Source organism: Curcuma longa, chromosome 13 (assembly GCF_044706935.1).
Source record: "Curcuma longa cultivar G26 ecotype Majalengka, Jawa Barat chromosome 13, ITB_CL_G26_1.1, whole genome shotgun sequence".
NCBI lineage: Eukaryota > Viridiplantae > Streptophyta > Magnoliopsida > Zingiberales > Zingiberaceae > Curcuma > Curcuma longa.
Genome location: NC_133873.1, coordinates 6,789,898 through 6,809,046, shown reverse-complemented (window position 1 = coordinate 6,809,046; position 19,149 = coordinate 6,789,898). Strand labels below are relative to the sequence as shown.

General features: G+C 36.0%; 3 protein-coding genes across 6 annotated transcripts; all 3 read right to left on the bottom strand.

Annotated features, from left to right (window-relative positions):
- Nucleotides 1-1,644: 1,644 nt before the first annotated feature.
- On the bottom strand, nucleotides 1,645-6,686 carry LOC141844127 (putative calcium-binding protein At1g02270). Of its 2 annotated transcripts, XM_074732133.1 has the most exons (10): nucleotides 6,463-6,686; nucleotides 6,272-6,376; nucleotides 6,076-6,181; nucleotides 4,432-4,652; nucleotides 4,268-4,344; nucleotides 4,084-4,198; nucleotides 3,877-4,002; nucleotides 2,411-2,521; nucleotides 2,224-2,331; nucleotides 1,645-2,076 (listed from the first exon to the last, which is right to left on the bottom strand). In XM_074732133.1, exons 1-10 carry the CDS (start codon nucleotides 6,535-6,537, stop codon nucleotides 1,837-1,839), a joined length of 1,284 nt encoding a protein of 427 aa, XP_074588234.1. In that variant the 5' UTR covers nucleotides 6,538-6,686; the 3' UTR covers nucleotides 1,645-1,836. The 2 variants fall into 2 exon arrangements, with proteins under 2 accessions (XP_074588234.1, XP_074588235.1); XM_074732134.1 differs by lacking the exon at nucleotides 1,645-2,076 and having other exon boundaries at nucleotides 2,242-2,327.
- Nucleotides 6,687-11,554: 4,868 nt separating this feature from the next.
- LOC141844391 (uncharacterized) lies at nucleotides 11,555-16,401 on the bottom strand. Of its 3 annotated transcripts, none has more exons than XM_074732450.1 (7): nucleotides 16,274-16,401; nucleotides 15,442-15,830; nucleotides 14,274-14,411; nucleotides 14,149-14,191; nucleotides 13,057-13,119; nucleotides 12,827-12,941; nucleotides 11,555-11,852 (listed from the first exon to the last, which is right to left on the bottom strand). In XM_074732450.1, exons 2-7 carry the CDS (start codon nucleotides 15,804-15,806, stop codon nucleotides 11,722-11,724), a joined length of 855 nt encoding a protein of 284 aa, XP_074588551.1. In that variant the 5' UTR covers nucleotides 15,807-15,830; nucleotides 16,274-16,401; the 3' UTR covers nucleotides 11,555-11,721. The 3 variants fall into 3 exon arrangements, with proteins under 3 accessions (XP_074588551.1, XP_074588549.1, XP_074588550.1); XM_074732448.1 differs by having other exon boundaries at nucleotides 15,442-15,906; nucleotides 16,274-16,391; XM_074732449.1 differs by having other exon boundaries at nucleotides 15,442-15,865; nucleotides 16,274-16,391.
- Nucleotides 16,402-18,497: 2,096 nt separating this feature from the next.
- LOC141844586 (heavy metal-associated isoprenylated plant protein 44-like) lies at nucleotides 18,498-19,149 on the bottom strand. The gene is made up of 2 exons (XM_074732631.1): nucleotides 18,979-19,149; nucleotides 18,498-18,890 (listed from the first exon to the last, which is right to left on the bottom strand). The coding sequence occupies exons 1-2, from the start codon at nucleotides 19,147-19,149 to the stop codon at nucleotides 18,498-18,500; spliced, it is 564 nt and encodes a 187-aa protein (XP_074588732.1).

Genomic DNA, 19,149 nt, shown 5'->3' with positions numbered 1-19,149 from the left:
TACGATTTAGGTGAAATTTAAAATGTTATTTAAGAAATATATCTTTTCAGTAATAAGTTAGAATTCGTCATTCCAATGGTATCACACGATCACACGACCGGTCTCATAATCAAATTGAAGAGATAAATCGAGAAATTACGAGTTGGTCATTATTTATTATTTCTCAGTTTTATTGAAATTCGACTCTTATCCACTTTAGTAAATCTGTTTCGTACTAGCCAATTCAATCATTTCTGAGGGTAAGAAAGAAATTATCTCATTTTTTATCGTAGCGGGGTAATCTTTTCTGTAAAAAAGTAGAATCATCACCTTAGCATCCTCACACGATCAGCCACACGACCATCTATGAAGAGGTAAATCAAGAAACTACAATTGGTCATGACACAGGAGGGTATTGCCTGACTTCGTCAGGATTTGAGGAGGTAAATCGAGATTTTTTAATTACACGGTATTCCCACGATTAATCTGTTTAATGGAGGTAAATCGAGAAACTACAATTGATCATGATGCAGTAAGATTTGCCTGACTTAAAAAAAATAACCTTTAATCCTCTTAATATTGCGTCGTAACGTATAAGGGTAATTTAAACATGAGTTTATTATTTATTATGATCCATGGAATATCCAGTTGGTTAGTGGTGGCATATTATTAATTATTAATTATTAATTCTTATTATTATTGATGGATTTATTATTTATTTATTGTTGTTGTTATTATGGGTAGGAAAAGGATGGTCCGTAGACGTAGACCATTGAAAGGCCACGAATGCATTATTTATTTTTTATTTATTATTATGACCAAAAAGTGGCCGAAACTTTGGATTCAATTCATATTTGTGGCTTAGGAATTCTATTTTAATTTAATTGATATTTATTTTTTGTTAACAAATAATTAATATGAACATATAATTTAATTTTTATAATTCTTCAATGATTTCTATGAATAATTTGAGGATCCTTTACTAAACCTTTTCGACGTAGAAAATACGTGGCACTTTTTCATTTTCGTTATTGTTCCACTAAAACAATATTGCATCCAATCATTTTGCATGGTGGACCTCTTCGCTCATTTTTATTTTTTTTAAATTTTTAAAAACAATTTACATTTTTTTTAATTTTAGTCCGTATAAATTCTACCAACTGAATTTTTCTTTTCATGAATTCTTGGTATTATTTTATAATATAATACTTTTTAAAAAATTTCTTTCAGTATTGATTTCACACCAATAAAAAAATGTGTGACTTCTTCTAATTAGAATATTCTCATGAGCCTTTTTTACCAATTCCTACTATTCCAATTTTTTCTCATTTTTTAAATATGTACATTTCTTTTATCATGGAAAATATATTCACCTTCATCACAATGTACATGAATATGTACAACCGGATTGTGACCCAGAAATTCACGGTTCGATCTTCAGTTACGGCGTATTTACAAAAATTTTCTTTCAAATGGGGAACGCAATCAAAGGATACTAGGCATCTGGATTGGCTCGCCGTATACGTGCTTCCCGATTTACCCTGATGGTCAGTGTGAAACTTCCGTGGGACCATCCCTTCCCGATTTACCCTGGTGGTCGGTGGACCCCTAGAGATTGAGTTCCATGAGACTGATTGAGATTTATCATTTTATGAATATGTATATTTATACAAGTAAAAGATATGATTAAAAAAAATTGACAACTGAATTTTTGACCTTTTCATTGATATTTTCACACACAAAAAAAATGATTTGAGCAAAAACAAGATCAACAACAGAAAAGATCACTAAAGAAGCAAAATTTCCTTCAGCTTCATCTGCATTTTCAAGAACTGCTTCTGCAAATTCATCAGAAGTTCAGCAACTTTGTGGAGAAAATGACAACTTCACAGGAGAAAACACCACGGTTAACGGTGCATGGTCCGAAAGAGAGTAATTCTCCGGCCACATCCCCTTCTCTACTTCCGGCGGAAAAAGAACCGCATCTTTAACACTGAAACCTAATGCAACCGGCTTCGCGGTGCTTGATCCCCACTCGGTTCCCTGCTCTATGCTTTCTTGAGGATGCTCTGACCATCTTGGACACCAAATTCGCTGCTGAACAATGATGTTTTAACTCAGTCGACTAAATTTACAAAGCCGAGCAGTTTCGAAAAACATATTCAGAAACGAGAAGGCCACCAAGAACATATTCAAGGAGAATTACTGAGTTGTGATAAGGAACATCACAGATTTGAAATTTACCTGGAATTCTTCATGATCCACCGTGCCATTTCCATCAATGTCAGCTTCAGTCCACAAGTCTTTTGCATCTTCAGCAATAAGGCCATCGCGATGACCGGTTAGACCTAACTGCATCAATTCAAGGCACGAGATCATGCACTTTAATACTGTTAAAAAGGGCAGCCTGATCTTTATCGAACATTAGTACCTGGTGGAGCGCCTGACAGAACCCAGGATAGGTAATGTAGTCACCAGGACTGTCGGCTTTAAGGAATGCAAAGGCATTTTCTTCAGAAAGAGAAGCCGCTTGCAAAAGATACTGAAACAACAAACTGAAATTAGTTAGCGAAATCCCTTTGCGAAGAACTTTCTCTGCACATAACCTGGAAAATAAGGCCCATACATTCCACAAGCACCACAGTTGGTTTAGTTAGGATACCTGCGGAAAATAGAAAAGAACAGCGAAAGATTTTAAAACTCTTAGGATGCCAAAATTAAATCACTGCTCAAAATCCAACAAACTCTAAATGTACAATTAAAACTCATCCCAAAGCCCCAACTGTGATTTTATCTCGCTATTCGGTGGGCTAACATGTTGTTTTGTAACACACGGTTTTATGCAAGTTTGTATTATTGAATATGGATTTATGTGTAGAACTCGTTAACCCGTATTCTGTTATTATTAATGGCTTGATAACAGAATTGGACCTACTACTATATATAAGGCGTGGTCTCCGGAGGATATATAACTTGATAACTTGAGACCTCTCCGCTTCTTATCTTGCCTTTGGCAGACTACAACGTCGTTACTTTAATCCCTACGGAAGATCCACCTACTGTTCTTCTCAGGATCATCAAATTTCATGGAGGTCGCTAAGACGATGACAAATCCACTGCATTCAGGTTCATCATCTTTATTTCGTTTATTAAAACTCATCCCAAAGCCCCAACTGTGATTTTATCTCGCTATTCAGTGGGCTAACATGTTATTTTGTAACACACGGTTTTATGCTATTATGAACAAACCTATTAAGTGACTTAATTGCGAGTTTGTATTATTGAATGTGGATTTATATGTGTAGAACTCGTTAACCCATATCCTATTATTATTAATGGCTTGATAACAGAATTGGGCCTACTACTATATATAAGGTGTGGTCTCCGTAAGATAGGATAACTTGAGACCTTCCCGCTTCTCATTGGTGAGGAGAGTATGACGTTGTTACTTTAATCCCTACGGAAGATCCACCTACTGTTCTTCTTCTTCTTTTTAGGATCATCAAATTTCGTGGAGGTCACTGAGACGATGACAAATCCACTGTATTCAAGTTCATCGTCTTTATTTCGTTTATTAAATTTTTACTATAAATTTCGATGCTACTACATCCTATGCATGAATCTTTCTTGATTCCTACGGTTTGCTAGAATTTGCTTTAGGATTCATTATCTAGAAAGCCTCCGACACCAACCCCACAGTCGTGTTCGCTAATAGCAACATCATTTGCACATCCTTTCATATAGAGATGGATAGGTCTATTTTCATTTTGTTAGTTAAGATTTAAAATCACCACGCAAAGCAAACCGCCAACTTTAGTATGTTTTAGTCGATCAAAATGGGACTATGTATTTATAAATGAAAAAGATATACCTCAGAGTTTGAGAAAGATTATTTACCTTAATAATGGCAAAGACTGCTTCTTTCCAGCTACTTCGAAGGGGTTTCCTAGACTTGTTCGGATTTAAAAGCCATATGAAATCAACACCGCAAATGTTCCCATGATGGTTACGGTGGCTCACCCACTACAAATTGGAAACACAAAGAGGAAAGTAAGTTTAGAAGTATAGGTCCTGCATATCACCTGAAATTATATAGAAGATTACCCTGTGACAATCAGCATCGCTGTCAGTATAACGGTGAGCTGCATCGTATGATGACACAAAACCTTGTGACCTGAGAAACTTGTATACTTGACCTCGTTTGCTTCCATTCCAATCTCTGTAACAGATGATAGATTACGGAAAATCTGATTCAACTCAAACTTTTAAAAGGCAATGAAATACTGACCCACAAAGAACAATAGGAATAGGACTAAGATTGTTCTCCTTCTGATATGTCTCGATGGACTGAAGTATCTTGTATACCTAACAATTATAACAACATAATACGGTCCCTATCAGGGTTCCTTTGGACTGAAAACATGAAATAGATCAGAGACAATAATATAGTACCTGTTGCAAGCGGACTATACAGAGACTAGCATCGTGTGGAAATAGCAAATGTGTATTTACGATAATGATTTGTACATTTATGCTGCTACTACGCCCTTGCCATAAAGGAACAACTGATTCAACATGTAGTAGCTGCGCAACACGGTCACCCAGATCATTAAAGAGCATCTCATGATAGTCTATAATCCTAAAACAATCTCTCCGAACAGCAGTGAGGAGCCCTGTAATACGAGCATATGAATTTAGTTCAACTAGCGATCCAGTATCAAGTTGCCTAATGAAAACAGATGAAACATTCCAATTTCAACTAGCGGCCACTGAATCATTAGGTTCTAATCATATACCTAGTTCAGGATGTTTCCATCTTTGAGTATGAAGTGTCTGATTTCACAAAATACATTGGATTTTTAAATATGATTTGAGCAACTTCGGCTAAGAACTTATCAAGATGATCTTAGCAAAAAAAAAGGGAATCTAATGGCAGAGACTTCTGCCAAATAATATGGCATTTATGTAGGGATTCAGTGCACAAAAGGTCAACATACTTCAAGACAAAAGGCTGTTATTAGCAAATCAAATTTCAACCTTTGAACTTCGAACAACGATGCCGTTTAAGTTTTATTTGCAGAGAGACATCCATTCACTAGAAACTGAGTCATTCTTGCGGTTAAATATTTAGTGATAAAGATAATAAGGGAACAAAACTATATGCTTACACTTCACTCTAGAATCTCAATAATTCTATGACAATGTCTTGGACCTAATGCAGATCCGCCATAATAAGGTACAACTACACTTGAACCGCCACTGAATTACAAAGTTTCATAAAATTCCCTTGAATGTTCTGGCGTAGCACCAAAGATATGCAATCTCAAACAAAGAAATAAAGAGTCGAATAGAGAACAAATTAATCGAGAGAAAATCTTATTACGGCAAAGATATTTAAACACAATTGGACCCCTTTAAAAACCCCAACCTAAACAAATTAGGAACAAATCAAATTAAATTAAACTTCTCTGAAAAACTACCTTACACTCCATAGTAAGACAATTAGCAACCCAAAGATTTCTTTTAAAGACTTATTTTCCCATAAAGAAGACAAGGACCTACTAAAATGAACTCTTGCAGCTCTAAAGAAAAAATAAAATACAGTATCATTATCATCATCACAATCAACATCATCGATCCATAGTTATCCCAACTATTTAGGGTCAACCACATGTATCCTATCCCTCCATTTATCTCTATGTTTACCTTTAGCTGAAAAGGGGCATACATTTCAAAAGCAAGAAGCAACAAACGCGGGCTCTCTTTGAAGGGAAGCTTTGGCGCAACGGTAAAGTTGCTGACGTGTGACTTAGAAGTCGAGTTCAAATTGCAGAAATAACCTCTTGCAAAGCAAGGTAAGACTACGTACAATAGACCCTTCCTTAAAATCCCGTATTGGAGGAGCTTTCAGGCTGCCCTTTTAACAATAAAAGGCTACCTACAACAAATACTAATGCAACTACCATAAAAGATGCTCGATGTCCATGGTCAGTATATTGATATCAGAAAATATGTAATATCACCATCAAATAATAATGATGTTAGCAATTCATAAACCAAACCAAATTCTAACAAGGGGCAAGAACTCAAAAGCACCGTCGCCGCGGTTGTTTGTCCGAGGAAGCTTGAAGCTGATATACCCAGCATCTCCAAGCCTCTTTTCGTACATATCCACCAGCTCCTCGTTCCCCAGCCATACCTCCTGCAAAATCTCAATCAACCAATCGCCCAAGCTGCAATCTTTGAACCCTCAACACAACCGGGAGGAACAGTAGCATCGATTTTACCCCACCTGAAGGCATATGATGGAGGACCGATCTCCCAGGAGGCGGTCGATGATGCGCTCGTTCCGGCTCAGCCAGTAGCCCCTGTGCTGGCTCTCCCGGCAACTCTGATCCTAAAGGGAAAACAGCAACAACGCCGGAAACCTAAACCGAAGGAACAAGGACGGAAAACGAAGCCGAACCGACTGGATTCGGGTACCTTCTCGCTAAGGCGCTTGTAGATGGGTGCGAGGATGTTGAAGGTGGTGCAGGAGACAGACAGCTCGGAGATCATCCTATGGAAGTCGTGAGTGGCGCGCCGTCGCCGTTGGGGTGGTGAGGAGGGAGAGGGGAGGAGGAAGCGGGGATTTGAAAGGGGGGATGATCAGAATTAGGAGGAAGGAGAGGAAGCCATGGGCGGACAGGAGGAGGACAAGCAACGTTGGAAAGCGACCGCTTGTCCCGGTTGCCGCCGCAACCTTGCCATGGATGACGGGAGGCAGCCGGTCATCGGGGGGTCGAGCCGCCATATCTGTGGTCTTGGGTGGGTATCCGCCGCTGGATTTCAAGGTGGGAGCCGCCAGATTTGTGGTCCAAAGAAGCGGGATTATGAAAATTTCTATTTTAGTGAGGGAGATTGGCTAGCAAGGCAATGGATCTTATTTTTAAAAAAATGATAATCACAGTCAGTCGTATTGACTCAATCCCCGAGGGTGATCTGATCCCATGAAAGTTTTCTACCGGCCTTACGATCCCCATTTACGGAAGTTTTCTATCGGCCTTACAATCCTCATTTGGAGAAAAATTCTTACAAATACACCGTAACTGGGGTACGCCGTAGCTGGGGATCGAACCACGGATGCTTGGGTGACAACCCGGATATCCTATCGCGTAGGGATGGCAATTAGACCCGGACCCGATGGGGAATCCGTTCCCCGAACCCATTTTGACCGGGGAATCCCCGAATCCGAGAAAGCGGGGATGGGGATGGGGAATCCCCGAATCTCAGAAAACGGGGATGGGTCGGGGATGGTATTCCAAATATTCCCCATCCCCATCCCCGAACCCGACTTTGATAATTTCATTCATTGAGATTCATTAATTTGATTACATCCTTATCAAATGAAAAAAATAAGTCATATTGATAATTACTTGTTTTAATACTATAGTTTCATTATTTTTAAAACAAATAATACTTCCTTTTTTAATTAATAAAAAGGTAATAAATTTTAAAAAATACTTTTTAAATATGTCATGACGGGGATGGGGATGGGTATGGGGATACCCATGGAAATACCCACGGGAGAAAACCACCCCCGAAACCCGTGGGGATCCCCGAAACCCGGTGGATACCCGAAACCCGACGGGGACGGGGATGGTATTTAAATTATGATACCCGACGGGGATGGGGACGGGGATGGTATATGGGTTTGGGTTTCGGGGATGGGGATGGAGAAGGCTTCCCCGCCAACCCCCGAACCCGTTGCCATCCCTACTATCGCGGCACCATGGCCCCAGGGACGGCAATGGATCCTATTTAGATCGTATATGAGGATGCGATATTTATCTTTTCATATATAATTGTGGGATAGATCGTATAGTTTTTGGGACATAATTGAATTGATTACGATGGAATAGACTTACAGAAGAGGACAAGGGTTCAAATCACAATAAAATCGAACAATATCTTTCTCCGTCGTGACCAACTGTAGTTTCTCGATTTACCTCTTCATAGATGGTCGTAGGGCCGACCGTGTGGGGTCATTGAAGTGACGGATTCCAATTTTTTTTGTAAAAAAAAAAAGACCAATTGTATAGAATCGTGTTAGAGTGACATATTTCACTTTTGTAAGAAGATATTTAATTTTTATCTCACCATCAGGTATCCATAATCTATCTTAAATATCCTATTATTACTTATAATTACCTATTATTATTTATAATTATATAATATATATAATTTAAGTTGATATATTCGAATTGGGTATAAGTAGGATTCTATTAGACCCATTTTCATATTTGAATCTAAAAATTCTTATACCTGATTATTTAATCAGCTCTAAAAAATTCATTCATATCCTACATTCAAGTCGGATATTGAATCCTTTATTAGATTCGGAGGAAATTATTAACTCATGTCGGTCATCTTGAAAAAGAACAAAAATTAAATATTTAAGTTTTAGTATTTAATAAAAAAGTTTCTCACTAATTACAAATAGCGGTTGATATTTCAATTTTTAATTTTAGATAAAAATCAAAAGGCGTTCATTATTTGCCAAAACGTTAGTAAGCAACATTTTTTTTAAAAAAAAAATGTCACATGATCATCCCATTTAAAATGAAGTGCTCGGAATACCTTTAATATAGGTTTGGTTTTAAAATTTCTATGTTTTTTTAACTGACTTGACTTTAGTATTTAGGGTTTAAGCTTCAAGAATCTCTTGGAGCTTCACCTTAAAAACTTCGTCTCTTATTTTTTTTCTTTAGTTTAGGGTTTAATTTTTCCTCTCAATCAATGGCGGAGCCAGCCCGGGTAATTTACCCGGGCTGATTCCAAACTACCCGGGCTATATTCTTTATTTTTTCAAATTTTCCTTTCTTTTACCCATAAATTCAAAAAAAAACTCTTCTTTAATGGTATTGGGCCTCCGGGCTATAGCTCGGGTACCTTTCAAGGTGGCTCCGCCCTTGCTCTCAATGTAGAGGTTTCTTTTCTTTTTTTATTCGTAGGTTTTTTTTAAAAAAAAAAATCTTGTTTTCTTGTTATAATCTCCGAAGAGTTCAATTTAGTATGTTTTTATTTTGTTATTAGTGTGTTTTAGATGAGTCAAATGCAGAGGATTCCATGACACCCATTATATTTCAAATAAATATCTTTTGATCATGATTGACCGTGTAGAAGTTAGCAACCAACTGCTACAATATGTGGTAACTTATTGTAATTTGTAACTTCTACAAAGTGTGATTATCAAAATTTAATTTTGCTTCTTTGAAAGTGATAGCATTGTTAAAATAATATTTCAATAAGCAAAATAAAATAAGGAAACTGCATGACACTTACTACATTTTAAATAAATATCTTTTTATCACAATCGACCACGTAGAAGCTAGTAACCAACTGCTATAACATGTAACAACTGGTTGCTAACTTATACAACAGGATCATTATCTCATTTTGATTATGCTTCTATGAGAGTGACAATATGATTAAAATATTTTAATGAAAAATAAAAATAAAGAAGACTCCATAACATTCATTACATTTTAAATGAACATCTTTTAATTATGAATAATCATATAGAAACTAGTAGATAGCTCCTACAATGTGTAACAGTTATTGTTAGTTTCTATAATAGTGTCATTATCTTATATTAATTTTGCTTATTGGAGAGTGATAACCTGATTAAAATAATATTTCAATGAGCAAAATAAACGAAGAGGATTCTATAACACCCATTATATTTTAAATGGAATTATCTAATCATGATCGATCATATAGAAGCTAGCAAGTAGCTGCTACAATTTGTAGCAGCTCATTACTAGCTTCTACAATAGTATCATGATTTTATATTGATTTTATTTATTGAAAAGTGATAATCTGATTAAAATAATCTTTTAATGAGTAAAACAAATAAAGAGGATTCCATGAGACTTATTATATTTTAAATGAATATTATTTAATCATGATCAACAGTGTAGAAACTAGCAGGTATAACATGTAGTAATTGGTTGCTAGTTTTTACAACAATGTCATTATCTCATATTGATTTTGTTTATTAGAGAGTGATAATATAATTAAAATAAAATTTCAATGAGCAAAACAAACGAATGTGACTCCACGACACCCATTACATTTCAAATGAACATTATCCGATCTACTGTGTAGAAGTTAGTAGGTAGCTACTACAATGTATAACTGTTGGTAAACTTCTATGAAATATAACAATTAGTTATGGTTCAAACCCTAAATAATAAACTTGGTTCAAAAATATAATTTTTGAACTAAATTTATATTAAAGGTATTTCGGACTATTCACTCTAAATGAGACGCTCATGTGACTTTTTTTTTTGAAAAAGTGATGTTCATTTGACAAATGATTTTTGTCATTTTTTATAATATAATTGCATAATTTTTATTAAAAATTATGTAGAAATAAATATTCTTTTTTTCCTTAGTAGACCTAATATAATCGATAAAGAATAAATGTTTATAATAAATAGACATTTTTATAACTTTTAAAGCGTATGTAAATATTCTTCAACTAAGTACTAGTCAAATTATTAACTTGTTTCCATATGGTATTAAATGATAATTAAGGTTATTAATTTTTTTATACGAGACCAAAAGATAATTATGGCATCCATATTGATTTGAACATTAATAATATCACCTCTTAAAAAAATATATGACTCACTTGTCACATATTTATTATATTAATCTTTTTTTTATTAACACACTCACACACAATTTTACTATCCACTTATTCATCTTTATTCTTATTTTATATTAAATAAATAAATATATTAACGGTGTTTGAAAGAATATTTTTTAAAATTTTATTTATTAACTCTGTTTTGAATTGAACGTGTGTAAGTATTATAACACTCATCTATATTAATTATAACATCATTTAAATATTATAACACCTACGTGTTAACATTAATGTGGATATGAATAAATTTACTATTAACTTCTTTATATTTATTTAATATATATATATATAAACTTTAATATTTATAAATAAAGTTCAAGAACTAAGAACGAAATAATATTGAAAAATAATATGAATAAAAATTTTAAATTATATTCATCATAAAAAATATTATCAAATTTATAAATAAATAAAAATTTTAAAATAAAAATAAATAATATTTAAATATTAAACTCATTACTCAATTAAATAAATTTAAAAATATAATTTTAAATAATCAAATTAAAAATTCAATAACACTAAACAAATCAAATTAAATTAAGCCCGAATCAAATTTAAACTCATCAAAAAAACAAATCAAGCTTAAATAACTATTTTAACCGATTAATTTATTTTAAACTAATTATTTTATTAAACAAATTTGAACATCATAATTGGTTTGTTGAACACTAGGGCTGAAATAGTTTAGGATGATTTTATAACTCACTAGGGCCCAAATAGCTTGACATAGATAAAACTTTAAATTGGTTTGTTGAACAGATATGCTACATAATCAAGACACTCCCCCCAATTGATAGCTACGGCGTTTTGTTTTGTAAGTGTAGAAATAAACAAAATAACAATCAAGTTTTATCTTACTAGATAAAATCGACTTGAAAATAAACCAAAGATATCAAAATTTATACTGTATTGTGGTATATACAAACATAATCAGACTTCTTCTTCAACAAAAGGTAGAATCTGTCACCTCAGCGGTCTCATACGATCGGCCTCACGATTATCTGTAAAGAAGTAAATCGAAAAACTGCAATTGACCACAAATATAATTAGACTCCTGGATGATAGAGAGGGTTCGAAGTGATATCGGTATGAACATGGTCACTCGTCGCGCCCAATTCTGTACAGCATTCCATCGACAGCCGCAAAGCAGCAGCAAGGCCAAGCACAATAAGAACACCTACAGAAAGGGGAGTAAGTGATGCAGGGCTATCTGAAGAGAATCCTTGAAAAAACAAAAAAGAACAATCAGGGAAGAAGCTTAGAGCATGCAGTTCTACCACTATTGTCTTTAAGGCTATTTCACAAGAATTTAGGATGATATTTAAATGACAAGTATTTAAGATCATACGAATATTTACATAGACGATCAATAAATGCTCCAATAAGATAATATGAAACTATGACAAATATACACATCAAAGAGTTGATTATTTAAATAACAATAATAAAACATATGAATAAAATTTATTTATATATAAATAAATGATATAATAAAATTTGTGTTGACATTTCTGACACTTGGAAGGGTAGGGATAAACCTTATTTGCATAATACAACAACCTTTCAAATGATAACTTGATGGTTATCATCCCACAAACTTAAGCTTTTAGCAAAGAATCATGTATGGCTTTGTAGAATTTAGGGTAGGAACTTTTAATTTGTACTGCCTCTAGAATTTGAGATAACCAACACATGGGCTAATCGTATAAGTATTACCGAGGAACAAAACCCACTGAACAAACAACCATATCAACCTAATACCCCTAATACTTTTTGGCAAGTTAGCATAGATACTATTTATGCTTGGCATGAATCCATCCCTAGTCCTTCCCACGCTCCACATTGGCAGAGGTGTTTTGCAAGCCAAGATTACACCTCTCACCTCCTACCAAATCAAGTCGCGCACCATCATTGCATAATTTTGCATTGGTCAGGGAGGCATCCATGTTTTAGTAGAGATAATGTGTTTAAAAAGTGAACAGAAGCAAGGGAAGCTTCTTATGGCTGGAGCTCTCAACCCCTACATGTATATGCATTTGATAATTCTCCAAAAGAAACTTAAATAATGCAAAATATGCAGAAGGTATTGTTCCATTGGCACTATGCAGATCCAGACGGATAAAGATGTTCATGGGAGGATAGAGATTGTACCCGTTATGACATTCACAGGTAGTGAAGAAATACCAAGAGAAACAGATACTAGCACATCCAAAAATAATCCTCCAATTAGAAGAGCAAATGCAACCCAAAGTGGATTCAAACACACCTGTTGGCAACAAAAACATGAATTATTAAAGAGAATGACAAAGAACGTAGTGGAGTGGCAGTGAGAAAACCTATGAATAAGTTATCGGAGCACTAAGTAAAGCCTACTAGCATACCCTTCCATTCTCTCGTTGTGCTCTCCCGTGAACTGAATTGACTCTCCAAACCCGGTAATTTGTCTGTTCAATGAAAAGTTTACAAAAACAAGAAAAAAATAGGTTAACACAGAGATTCCATAGCTGATAGCACAAATATTAACATTTATTTATGAGTAAGAATAAAAATATATAAAAAATGAGGATGACAAAAAAAAATGTTTAAACTCCTTGAAGTAGTTGATTCAACTTTCAAGATGGACTGAATTAATAAAAAAAAAAGTTTAAACTCCTAAGTAGTTGATTCAACTTTCAAGATGGACCGAATTAGCAAATTGAGGGTAGAAAGAATATATTTAATTCCCCCCCCCCCCCTTCTTTTTTCCCAACACTTTGAGAAACTCAGTTTGTTTCATTTAAATACTTTTTTTGAGAAATAAATATTTATCAACCGAAACACTTTGGAGAAAAGTAGCTTATTTTATTGGGCTAGATTGTGCATAGGAAACATAAAAATAACTTTTGGGGTTTCATTGCCGGTAAGCACAACACCACCTAGAGCAAGCACTACCAAACATGTCATCTAAAATTTCAATCTTTTTTGTAATATTAAAAAAAAATTGTACGTTTATGAATTTTATAATTTTAAGGTTTCTACACTCTATGTTTGTTATTAATTGAATTAAATCATTTATGAAATCCATTTACATTTATTTATATTTTTGTGCCAAAAATGGATAACCTGGGAAAACATAGAAAATCTTTTCCTCCTTTTTATTACTTTTTAATCTTAAATGTGATTTATTTTTGTTCATATATATTTTACTAATTTATATCATTATTTCTAATAACCATGTTGCCAAATATTTATGATGTCATGGCCGATTGACCTAGAGTGAATAAACTAATTTAACTGAACCAAATATCAGAAATTACAGAAACTATTTTCTTAGCATGTCATTTTTTTAGTTAAATTTTTTTAGCATGATTTTTTAGAAAACAAAATAACCCTAGAAAGACATCTCACACAAAAATCATGGTAACTTCAGAATCCAAATATATCTAAGATTGCCAAATATCACTAGAAGTGCAAAATTTGTATAGAAAACTTACACTTGGATGGGACTCAGGAAATGGTACATTTGAAGCCACCTGCCTGCAGCAAAGCTCACATGTTGAAAACCAAAACTCTAGCCAAAGTTTAAAACTAAAAAGATTTCAATTTGCAGAACACAAACTGGCATATCTCGCATTTGTTGGACCCTTTAGTACGGAACCAAATTTCTATGCAAGTGCGATGCACTTTTGCCAGTTCACCTCTGCATCCACATCCAAGATCAATCAGCGGTTCTTCTGTTTGATGCTGCTGACAGACTCTGTCAAGTAAACACACCGCAAACTCACATGTAAGCACTATGAGGGTGATAGAAATCCTAAATGAAACTCAAAGCATCTAAAAAAGCACAGGATGTGAGAGAAGAATCACACAGCTACAACAATTAACATGTGCCAAATAAATACTTGATGAAAAATAAATAAATCATCTTATGAGATCCAATCAATTATTTATGGAGCAGTCTGAGTAGTGCATCACAGGAATTATCGTTAATCAGCCCAAATAAGATGAGATTAGACGATAAAGAATTTGGATAAATGCATGGAAATCACAAAATAATCTGAGGTCAATACCTAGCAGATTTGAACTGAAAATGCTATGGGTATTGAAATGTAGAAACTATCTGGAAGTCACAACTTAGTGAGTAGACCAGATAATAATCCATACTTCATGGTTGATGTTGGATGTCAACACCAAGCAAAATACCAGCATCAGAAAATAGGCATACAAAGTTCAACATTTTGGATGCTCAGGCACTCAGCGACTGGCTGACTCAATTTGAAATGCCATCACATCTAGAGATATCTTTACTCTATCCTTTTTGGAGGAAAACAAAAAACAAAAAAGAGTTATATATGTGCAATTATATGCACGTATGCTGTGATATTTACTTATTTAGCTAACAGTCACCCGAGTTCTTAGAATAATTGTTCCAACATCAACAAGTCTTCACATGGAGAAGGGAAGGTAAAAACATGATCAAAGATTTCCTTAAAAGAGAAGGCCTTTTTATTTTTTTATAGCATGCTTTCCCTGAATATCGACTGACTTAAGAAACTGAAAGGGGGCAAAAAAAAAAAAACACTAAAAAGTTTTTTACCAGTACAAGTCTTGGAAATTTTGCCTTAGTCTTTTAGACTTGTGGCTGTTGATAATTTTTTCAAGTATTGTCTTGTGCTCATATCTCAATTATTTGAAATATTGTAGTTCATGGGCCTTTAAGAAAAAAAAATGAACAAGAGACCGAAACTATTTAACAACCTATAAAAGACCACTATGTTACAATTTACCTGCACTGGTCTCTGAAGCTTTCAGACCTTGGCAAAGAAACCTTGTTGAATGTAGCAGCAGCAGTAGCAGTAGCCACCTCATTGATTCTCTCGTAGTCATCCAAGGCATCAAGTTTTGAGATGCTCGTATTAGGGTCTGGACCATCCTCTGGGTGGGAGATGACCATACCAACAGTTGGAAGATGCACAGCCCCACCCATGTGTCTCCCTTCTAAAGCAGCACCTACCCCGCCTCTCTTTTGTATCACTCCATTTTGAGATGGAGAAGCGTCCTTCTCACTGTGATTAGTGACCCAATTCAAACAAGCTTCCGGACAATCCTCGTGCTCACTTCGCTTCACTTTACCGCATTCATCATTCGGCATTGATTCTCAACAGGACTACAGCTCCTAGAAGTCCAAGAACAGCTTATTAAGTCCTTTCCCTACCCAAGCGATTGAGATCAGCTTTCTCCTCCTCTAATCACTGTGATAATCATAAAAATTGATAGCTGGTAGAATAAGCGGAGCATACACCAATGCATTCAGAGGCCTATGACAACGTATCTTAAATCTGTTTCAACCAATAACCACCAGATCTCCGAGGATAAATCTTACGGATACACAAGTAGATTTCGGATCGAAAACCAAACTATAACAAGTGATAAAAGAAATCGAAATCCACATAAAAGACGGTTGAACACGGATCGGTGCCAAACGATCTGCTCGCTCAAACGCACAAGATTCGAACTCGAATCGGAGACAGAAACGATGAAGAATAGCACTGCGAGACATCGAAATCCGAACTTCAAGAGGAGTTCACAGGCCACGCGCATCGAGGAGTGACATTGTACCTGCAAAGCGAATCGAAGATCGTCGGGAAAGCGCAGATCTTCAGGCAGCGGGGAGGTGGCTCGGGCATATTCCGTGCTCCGCCGATCGCGCAGAATCGACGGGAATATCGAAAGATAGTTTCGACCTGGAGGCGACGGGAGTGATCTAGTGGTCGGATGAGTAGGATAGCAGGTACCCTAATAAGGATACACCCAACCATACCCGTTACGAGAAGTCCTCAAACAGTGGGACCCAGATGGTAGGCGTGGGGAATAGTGTTGCGTCCCCAAAAACCAACTCGGTTTGGATTACCTTCCTAATTATTACTATTAATCAAAGTAGAATTAAGTAAAAAAAATATAACTCCTAAGCATAGTTTGAATTGATTTAGGGTTTCATGACGAAGTCAGATAATACCTTTCTGCGTCGTGACGAACTGTAATTTCTCGATTTACCTCCTCACAAATGGTCGTGAGGCCGATCGTGTGGGGTCGTTAAGATGGCGGATTTTACCTTTTTTGCAGAAGAAAAGAATTGGTTTAAGGTTTAGCTATGATAAATTTCCGCAGCATAACTGAATTAGTTATGATGAAACAAAGTTGCAAAAAAGAGCAAAAGTTCAAATCTCAGCTAAGCCGAATAATATTCTTCTCCGTCGTGACTAACTGTAATTTCTCGATTTACCTCTTCATATATGGTCGTGGAACCGAATGTGTAGAGCTGATAGGGTGGCAGATTCTATTTTTTACAGAAAAATTAATTACGACGAATAAAATAGATAAGGATTGAATTTTGATGAAATCGAAACAATGCCCTCTCTCATCGTAGTCAATAAATTTTAAATAGAAAATCTGAAGATGATTCCTAATTATTATTCATATCGTAAAAATAGTATTTTTTTTAATACTATATTTTGTCTTATTTTTACGTGTTATTAATTGTATCTTTTTTCTTGTATGATTTAAATAGATGACCAGTGATACATCTAACGACACATTCAGTCGTTATTAAATAATTAAGATTATATATAATCATTAGATTATATATTTATTATCAATAGTTATTAGTTCCAACTTGTCAATACGATAATTACATATATGTTTTTAAAGTATTTTTTTTATGATCAACTTAAGAAAATTATATTTATGGAACAGTCATTTAGATTTATTCATTCATAATTTATGGAAGGTCATTATCCGCTTCATGAACCATATATGATGAATCGTAAACTAAACCATAATCGATAGTTTCGAATCGTAAATTATAATCATGTTAGACGGTTAAAATTAAGAGTCAATCTTTCAGGAATGAATCAACAATTTCGAACCATTGAATTGTCGAATCGACAATTCTGAACCATGGTCAGATTCAAGGACAGAGCTAAGGTGGGAGTGACGGACGACACCTCCATTAATTTTTTTAAAATAAGAGATGTAGAAATATAAAAACGAGGAGCGGAATATGAGGCAAATGGAGAGTGACTACACGATCGTCTCCCTCAACGTAAATATATATATTTCGCCCTTCAATATGAAATTATTGATTCCATCCATGATCGGATCTTGTTGTAGTCGTGTATGATTTCGCTTATCTCTCTACTTAGTTGTTCACTCTAGCTAGGGTTCTCTCTCAAGATTTTTATATGGTTAATTTCTTTCACTCTTAGCTTCTGTAAAAAGGTAGAATTCATCTACCCCAGCGGCCTCACACGATCGGTTATACGATCATCTGTGAAAAGGTAAATCGAGAAATTACAGTTGATCATGATGAGGAGAGCAGATTATTTTTCTTCGCCAAGATAATTAAAAGGTGGCAAACACTAATCCATCACTTTAACAAGATTTCTTTTCCACGGCCATTAAATGAGGAGGTAAATCGAGACCAACTGCAGTTGGTCACGATTTCTTCACTAATCCATCGATCTATGGATCGAGATTTCCTCCAAATTAACCCCCGGGGCATAGGTGAATTGGTTACCACTTTTTTTTTTTTTTAAGAGATTTCTCCAAATTAAATTAAAGCCGTCATAATTAAGTAAATTAAGTCGTCAAGCACAAATATAATTAAACACGTTCATGCACGCACGCACGCACGCCTGTGGCATCGAGAACAGCGTGCATGCGTTCGTCGCAGAGGAAGGAGACCGACCGAGCTAGAGACAACACATGGAAGCTCCCAGCAGGCCACAATCATGGCGGAGCAACGCATGATGCATCCCAGTACACCTGCGTACCTACAACACGATCACATGACGGTGCAGGCGTTGACGTCGTCGTCGTTGAACAGGTTACCGACGCGGTCGTCGCCGCGGTAGGCCTCCGGCGGCCGTCCGTGGCGGTCGCCGTTGTATCCGTGCTTCCGGTAGTTGTAGCTGTCCCTGTAGGCGTCCTCGTCGTCGAAGTAGTTCTTCGCCGTCGTGAAGTAGAGCGGCGGCTCCGGGTTGGGCCAGAACTCCGCCTTCTTCCCGCTCCGCCTCACCTGCTTCAGCACCTTCCCCCGCTCCACGTACCCCGTCACCGTCACCTTCTCCATCTCCACCTCCACCTCCACCGAATCCACCCCTCGAAGCTTCATGAGGGCCTGTTTCACCACCCTCTCGCACCCTGTGCAGCACATCCTCACCTTCAGCTCCACCGTCTGTATATCGATCATTAACACGAATATATCAGATTGATTCGATCGGCTAAAAGTTTCATTTTCTCGATCGAGCGGAAATTAAACGAACCTGCAGAGACACAGACTTTCCGTTCGTCTTCTTCCTGTTGATCATCCTTGTGCCTTCTGTGTAGTAGTAGTGGGCGCTGTCGCCGCCGTTGCTGGTGTTGCGGTAGCAGTAGGCGCTCCGGTGGTCGCCGGAGAAGAAGATGGAGAGCAGAGTGTTCAAGGATCTTCCCAT